We start from the raw sequence: 8249 nt of genomic DNA on the forward strand, positions 1-8249 counted from the left end.
GAGCATATTTCATAAATTGAATTCCCATAGTCTTCTCTTTCACAGTCTTCTGAGTTCCATTATAAGCAGTATTTTGAATAAGTGAGTAAAGATGGTGCAAGTATTTTGTCCTATACAAAGCTTATTTCTTTGACATTAAGTGAAGCTTGCTGATTATTTTTCCCATTTTCACTAAAAATCTCTATTTTTTTACATTCATTAATTGGAAATCTGCCATACTGAATGAGAAGCTACTTATTATTTATGTAAGCATACTAAGCAGCTTGTATTTCAAAATTCAGGTGTTGGTTCCAAACCAATCAAAGGAAGTTCACAGATGTATTGTTTAAGCAGGCAATCATGTTTCAGCCAGACGTAGCTGTACAGTAGCCATGAAGCACCATAAATGTCAAGATGAGGTGGGTGGATCATACCTAGCAAAATGCTCTAGAATCAAACAGTACAGCAGCAGAACTATGCGTCATTAAGGTGGTTATGAGTTTCATGGCTATACTTGTCTTACTGTCTTTCTCACTTTCAGGTACTTGAACATCCAGTTTATGATTGTGTCATAAGACAATTAAAACATCATCAGAACACCCAACAAGATAAGTTTATTCAATGCTTGAATAAAGTTGTTAAGAATTTTCCACCTCTTGCTGACAGGTATGTCGTGATTTACATGGTATGTTCATTGTAGATCTAGAGGAATAACAGAAAATAACTTTCTTTTCTTTGTGGGCTTGTGGTTATATTAAGGTTTATGAATGCAGTATTCTTTTTGATACCCAAACTTCACGGTGTGATGAAAACCTACTGTCTGGAAGTCATAATGTGCCAGGCAGAAGAAATACCTGATCTCCATTTGCAGTTAAAGAGTAAAGACTTTATCCAGATCATGAATCACAGGTGAGTGGTCATGTGAATACAAATGTGGATGCATAGTCTGAACTTCTTGACAACATTTTCTGTGCTGGCCACAACATTTTTATGCTCAGAAGCATAATTCATGTTCACTTTTTGGTCACTGCTCTCGTAATTTGAGCTAATAGAATCTGGGAGTTCAGTATTAAGATGGTTGGCTGACTGTGAAAAACAAACAAAAAACCCTGAAGAGTGGTAAGGTGAAACACCACTGGGATGGGAATTTCCGTAGTATGTATTAGTTCAGTTATATTCTTACTCTTAGGTTGAACTCAAAAGTATTTACTTAAAGCCCTTTATGCAAAAACAAATATTGCTAAAACCTAAACTGATCTTCTGGTTCTGTGTGTAGCAGTGAAAAGAAAAGCAATGTAACTATTGGTTTGTTTTTTTTTTTCTTTTTTTTCCTTCTTTCTTCCCCCCTCTCTTTTTAGGGATGATGACAGGCAAAGGGTTTGTTTGGATATAGTGTACAAGATGCTGTCTAAACTAAAACCACTAGAACTTAAAGAACTTCTTCCTGGAGTGACAGGGTTCATTTCTCACCCTTCTGTAATATGTCGACAGCGCATGTATGATATTCTGATGTGGATTTATGATAATTACAGGTGTGTATTCACTGCAGATGTTGTCTTTCAGTGGTTTGTCACAGGTAGGGTCAAAGTGCTTGTAACACTGTCTTCCAACTTCATGTCCCTCAGTGCAGGATTTTCCCAGTTCTCAGAAGAAGAGTGCCTGTGGTTTGCCTAAGTAGCTCTGGCCTTTAGTGGCAATTTTATCACTTCCACTAAGAGACAAAGGCTTAGACCTGAACTTTACCCCAGAACTAGGATGTTGTATCACCACAGCATCATGGCATAAGAGGTCTTAGCTCTGATGCTTCCACTTTTTTTCTTGTTGCCATAATTTGTAACTGGTAAGAATTGTACGCTAGAGAAACATACTTCTAGGTAGGAAGTGTATTAAGGCACTTTGGCATGATCTGGATCCCTTCAATCTGGGAGGATAAAGATGTTCTTTCTGTTTGACCCCTTAGGCAACAGGCATGTACTTGGTTTGACAAGCAGGTTGCTGTTGAATCATTTAACTTAGTTGGGTTGTAATATATACTTTTTCCCAAGGTAACTTAACTGTTTGAATGGATAATTATTGTGAAGAAAAAGTACAGGCAATTTTTACTCCAGTGTCACTTGGGAAAAGCTAATTCTCTGCCTTTTTCTCAGTTTTAACCTTGCAAACTCAGCGTTACTTTGTTTGGCCTTTATAATAATTACTTAACAGGCATTATTTAGCTTTCTGATTTTTACTTTTCTAAGTAGTGGAGAGACAAGACATTTTTTACAATGAAGACCTTATAGTATGAAAAAAACGCAGTGTTGTTACACCAAGTTGAGATTTCTATGAGCAGAGCATGTTCCTCCTTTTCTCCCACCATTCTCATCCTCTTACTTTTGAGAGAAGTCATTAAGAGACATTTTTCTCCTAACATCAGTGATCCAGAAAGCCAAGCAGATGGTGATTCTCAGGAAATATTCAAACTGGCAAAAGAAATCCTGCTTCAAGGACTGATTGATGAGAATGCCGAACTGCAGTGAGTAAACAGCGTTGTGATGACTGACTGAAGTAATGAATCCCTAAATTGCTCTGTTTATCACAGAAGAGTTGATCTTTAGAGGGTTTTTAAGTATTTCAATATCAAAGAGTATCAGTGAGATAACATTATTTCCTTTTCTTCCAGTAAGTTAATTTGCAAAGTTGTGTCCCATAGCATTACACCAAATTTAAATGAAGCACAGAGCTTTCGAACAAACTTCTGAGCGATGGAGAATTTGTTTCAGTACATTAGACCTTGTTCTGCATTAATGTTCTAGGGTTTTTTAGCAACAAGGTGGCCCTCACTATACAGAGACACAGAAAAATAGATTCAGTGTTGGAGGATGTTTTTTTTGTGAAGCAGAAGATAGGAGATCTCTGTGCTTATCCATCCCTAGCACTTCTCAAGAGGAAGACAACTTAATAGAAATATTTTTTTCAGAGTAAACCTCTAATATCAGTTGAATGGCATAGAGCATGGTAAATGAATGAGGAATTTGGTGTAATTCAATGGAAGATCCATAGCATGAAAGGATTAGTTGAAGGTGCTATAATCTTATTGTGGTTTTTTTTTAAATTGACTTTTTTGATGCCGTTATGTTTTCTGTTTGCAGATAACCAGGAATAATTATATTCCTTGCCTTTACAGATTAATTGTTAGGAATTTTTGGAGTGATGAGACGAGGTTACCTGGAAATATTCCTGATCGCATGCTGGCATTGTTAAATTCTTTATATTCCACCAAGATTGAAACACAGTACTTGAGTCTAATCACGAATTTTCTGCTTGAAATGACTAGCAAGAGCCCAGATTATTCCAGAAAAATATTTGAGCATCCACTGTCTGAATGCAAATTTCAGGTGAATTGTAATGTGTTATCCTGTGTGCAACCATGTGACAAATTCCATTCCTTAATGTAGTTACCACTTGGACAAGAATAATGGCATAGTGAAGGAGATTTTTGAAAGTGTGTTTTTTACGCCATAGTTAAGAGCTGCAGCCATCATGGGTTATGCTCAGTATCAGAAGTTTGATTTTGTGGGGATGATAATTTTGCTTTCTTTAAAAAAAAAAAAAAAAAAAAAAAAAAAAAAAAGATTTAATTAAAATAATTGTATATACCAAGTATAGCTGATGTGTATGAAATACTTAAAAAAGAGGGTAATGGAGAGAAGCACCATAATTGTGAAGAAACAGGAATGCTAGTACAATAGCTGTAAATCGGTTCTCAGCTGACCGGTCCAAATGAGTGAGTTTTTTGCTGAACTATAGAGAACTTTTATGTGTTTGTGTTTTTTATAGTCAAGTTCTGCCCCTGTACCCAGGTTGATGTTTTAAATTCTGTACTTTATTTCTGCTATCCTGTCTTAAGGAAGGCAAAAAGCCTTTGTTCTTAACTGTTCTTATTAAAATCTTTTTGTGTTCCTAGGACTTTGTAATTGACTCCAGCTGGCGTTACCAAAGTACTGTGCTGACGCCTATGTTTGTGGAGACTCAAGCTTCTCAGAGTATCCACAGGAATTTATCACAAGAAAGATCCCTTTCTGCTTCTGGGTCAGTCAGTGGTCGAGTGAGGGCTACCCAACGGCAGTATGAATTTACACCTACACAGCATGTCAGTAAGTCCAGACAAGTGTCTTCTGAAATTTTCTTGTTAGCTATAGGAATGATATTGTTATCTTCCTGTTGCTTATGAATTTTTAATGTAAAAATGTCAGTGCGTTTAATATTTTGTTTTGAAGGGCTTTTTTTGCATTATGAGGAAAAAAATGTCTGGTCTCATTTTTATTAATCTCATAAATATTTTATGTTCTGCCTCATACAAAAGAAGTTTGTTTCTCACCTAACAGCTTGAAATCTGTTCTACCCATAAACACTGGGAATTATATTTTTTGGGGGAGAAAAATGACCTGCTTCATAGATGTTTTCCCCTGTTTTATATTCAGATGCGTTACAGCTTTTTTTACAATTTTTTTTACAGGTGGTAGAAGTTCATTTAATTGGCTAACTGGAAGCAGCATTGACACATTGGCAGAGTATACAGTTCCTTCATCCTCTGAATCCTTGTCTTCATCCATGCTGTTAGTTAACAAACGGAGTGAAAAATTTAAACAAGCAACCTTTAAACCAGTGGGGCCGGATTTTGGGAAAAAAAGGTTGAGTTTGCCTGAAGATGTTGTGGACAGCAAAACTAAAGGTCTGTAAGCCTTATGATGCAATTTCTGTATAAATACTACCTTTTTATAGACCATCTTTGTCAGTTATTTGGCTGGCAGTCCATTACCTTTGAGATGTTTTAATTGAGGTTCAGATTGAAAGATTTTGTTCCCAGGAATGCGTGGTAATATATAACGGGTGGCAAAAAGCTAGAATTGTGCTAGGAATTGCAAAACTACATGTTGCTAGATGAAAGAACTGACTGGATAAGAAACCAGACAGTGTGATCTCTGCATTCCTACCTCTCCCTAAGGTGATTGTAGCATGATCGTCAGGCAGTTCTGTCCCTTCTGTTTTAAATTTAACTGCTTATCACTTTAAAGAAGAGATCTCTAAACATTTTTTCCAAACCGTTTCAGCTGTGCTGACATGATCTGCAACAGATTGCAGTCTGGCATTAGAACTACCTGTTATTTTCTGAGAAAGCTCCTTCATCCACCCAGTCGATAACTGAAAAATACCAGTACTGCTCTGGAATGGCTTAGGCTCCTTGTCCCCATTTTCTCTACATTTCACCCTCGCCTACCTTGTCATTAAAATTTTGACTGGAAGGGTAAGAGTAGGAGTTCAGGCAGAGAGCTATAAAGATTGACCTTTTCAATACCTGGGAGGTATTTCAGGGCAGTTTTGAATGGGCCATGCTGAGCTACAGAGAGAGTTCAGTCTACCTTCCCATCAGTCCCTGGTTTTCTACCAGAAAAACACCAGTTACAGTGGTATGGTTTTGTTCGCTCACTCTTCTTTCCTGGGAAGACTGAACAGTCTGTAAAGTGACCTTTCTCCATGACTGTCCTGAGCAGGAGTTGATCCTGTGACATTTTGTAGTAATAACTTTAAAAATGAAATACTATATTATTATTATTGCCCAGTCTTTGAATATATTTAGAACCTCTTTTATGTAGAGAGCTATATACTTTATGGAATATGATGCAACTTCTGTACTTGCCTTTGAGAGCTTAAAATAAATCTGTCATATGGGGCAAATTTCTTCATGAATTCTAGTGCCTTTCCCAGTACAATAGTTTGACCCTTATCCATGTGCTTAAAGTTTTTATATAAATGCTTATTACCTCTTCTCCTAAGAACAACTTAACATTGTTTTCATTTGCTATCTTGTTGAAAGGCGTTGCGTTGAGTTGTTAGATATGAAACTCAGGAGACTAGCTGGTGAGATAGTGAATACAAAGATAATGTTATTATATGCTGCTCTTGCCTTAAATCTGAAGTTTGCTTGAGAAAGAAAAGGCTGTGGACATGATCATGTGTTCCCTAGGTATAGAAGAACGAGCAGAAATTCTAAGACTGCGGAGGCGTTTCTTGAAGGACCAAGAAAAACTCAGTTTGATTTATGCTAGAAAAGGTGTGGCTGAACAGAAAAGAGAAAAGGTTTGTCAATCCAAATAAGTTTAAAACCTTAAGTCCCAATGCTGTTTGCAGTCTTGTACTTCATCTCCAGAAGTAACTTTGTGAAGAAGGGGTAGGTTTAGGGTTCCAGTTGCTACTTAAAGAGATTTAGAAACTTCTGTTTGGAAATCATGCTATTTATGTGCTTAAAGCTAAATGGTGTTATTTAGCATGAGCAAGAAAAGAACTGGATGATAACACTTCCGGTCTATCACTTAGTCTGTATGAAGTGATTTTATGTGATGGAGACCCTAACAGCTATGGGAGGTTCTTTACAGTTGTCATCCTGGAAACTAGGAGCCTTGAGGCTACAGTACTCTGCAGAAATAGTTGGAGAACATTATCCAGTGTCTCAAGGTGAACTCAAAAATGTGATACAGCTGATGGACTAATCAAAACTGTTGTGTACTTTTAACCTGGAGGAATGTCAGTAATAATCATTTGCAGAGTATTTATCAAGGAAACTTAGTATTATGTGGGTTTCCCAGTTGTGTTATGTGCTTACAATAAGTTTAAGTATTTTTAAGCTCTGTAACAGTTTTTCAGAGGTACATGTTACTAAAAATAACATACATTGTCATCCAAATGTGATAGCAGTTAGACCAAGAGCCAAGGAACCCAGGACTGAGAGCTGCCAGTTTGAGACACCCTTATAATTCTTTGCAGCTGCAGACAAGTGTGTAAACAGAACTTATGTCTGGAAGAACCACACAAACACCTATTTTAGCCAATTTACTTGCAGGCTAAAGCTACCATTTCCTCCCACCCTGCAAGAGAGAACTTGTAAATGCGTTCTGTATGACAGTCCAAAATACAACCAACAAACCCCCCTGTGATACTATTCCACAATGAAAGACCGGGGGAGACTATGAATGCTGAAATAGCTTTACCGAAGTCCTAATTTCTCCCAGCGTATTTCTCTTGAAAGCTTTTTGAAAATCATCCCTTTTGAAGAAAAATGTGCTCAAACAGCAAAATTATGAAGAGTTTACAAAAAAGAAAAAAAAAATCTTCAAGCTTTCTTTTCTTTGCCTCTTCCATTCTACCAATGTATATATCCACCTATTATCTGCTATTTTAACTGGTAATGACAGTAGTTAAAAATAAAATCCCAGCCTCTGAACTTAACTGCTGATTTCCTTATAGCATATCAGTGCTATGAAAAGGAAGAAAGGCAGAGGAAGACATAGGTTTTGTCTGTGTTTGGTAGTAGCTCTTGTTCAATTTAAATGTATTCCTTTAAGCCTCAGCAAAAGGCAGGGCAGGTGTTTAACAACTGCAGTTTACAACAGTTTTATTATGGTTTGGTAGGAAACCCAGGAATTGGTTCTACTGGGTTCATCCTTCTTCCTTCCCCTCCCCATCCCACTGTGTGAAATAAACCACACCTGCTTTAGCAACCTCATTTTACTTTGCCAGGGCCAGGCTGAAAACCATCATGTAATGGACTACTATCGCTCAGCTGACAGGCAGTAACTTAATAAACCATAGCAACTCACCAGCTGTCAGTCGCAATCGTTCTCTTTAAAAGTGACCTAAATGCTACCTGTATGGAAGCAGAATCATAGAATCATAGAATCACTTTGGTTGGAAAAGACCTTTGAGATCATCGAGTCCAACCTTTAACCTAACCCTGCCATCCCACCACTAAACCATGTCCCTAAGCACCTCATCTATCCTTTTAAATACCTCCAGAGATGAGGACTCTACCACCTCTCTGGGCAGCCCATTCCAGAGCCTGAAACAACAAGGCATTAAAAGTAATGGATGAAGTAAGTCTAGGAACAAGACTTCGGAGTTTTTAATTTGCTAGGATAATTTGGGGGTTAACCGTATTACAGCTTTATAGAAAATATATTTGTTTAATAAGCATAGCAAAAGTTTATAAAACACTTCAGAAATGCTCTTTATTTTGTCTTCTCTAGATACATCTCTAAGTAATATGATTATTATTTTTTTAACATGAGCAATGCGTTTCAGGAGATAAAATCTGAGCTGAAGATGAAGCATGATGCCCAGGTTACTTTGTACAGAAGTTACCGAGTAGGAGACCTTCCTGACATCCAGATTGAATACTGCAGTCTCATTGCCCCTCTGCAGGGCCTTGCCCAGGTCTGTCTGCTTTTCAAAGG

The 8249-nt window shown here is 37.3% G+C and overlaps 1 protein-coding gene across 1 annotated transcript in view; it reads left to right on the forward strand.

The window, feature by feature from the left end:
* The window catches only part of PRKDC (protein kinase, DNA-activated, catalytic subunit), a gene marked incomplete at its 3' end in the record, with an annotated part of 55078 nt that overhangs the window by 45495 nt on the left and 1334 nt on the right, over positions 1-8249 (forward strand). Inside the window, exons 53-61 of the mRNA XM_009640367.1 lie at positions 521-645; positions 739-888; positions 1338-1511; positions 2396-2494; positions 3146-3356; positions 3926-4115; positions 4478-4693; positions 5987-6099; positions 8098-8229. Coding sequence (XP_009638662.1) covers positions 521-645; positions 739-888; positions 1338-1511; positions 2396-2494; positions 3146-3356; positions 3926-4115; positions 4478-4693; positions 5987-6099; positions 8098-8229 — 1410 coding nt within the window. The remainder of the gene's footprint in view (positions 1-520; positions 646-738; positions 889-1337; positions 1512-2395; positions 2495-3145; positions 3357-3925; positions 4116-4477; positions 4694-5986; positions 6100-8097; positions 8230-8249) is intronic.

Source organism: Egretta garzetta, unplaced genomic scaffold (assembly GCF_000687185.1).
Source record: "Egretta garzetta isolate BGI_Z169 unplaced genomic scaffold, ASM68718v1 scaffold36, whole genome shotgun sequence".
NCBI classification, from domain to species: Eukaryota; Metazoa; Chordata; class Aves; order Pelecaniformes; family Ardeidae; genus Egretta; species Egretta garzetta.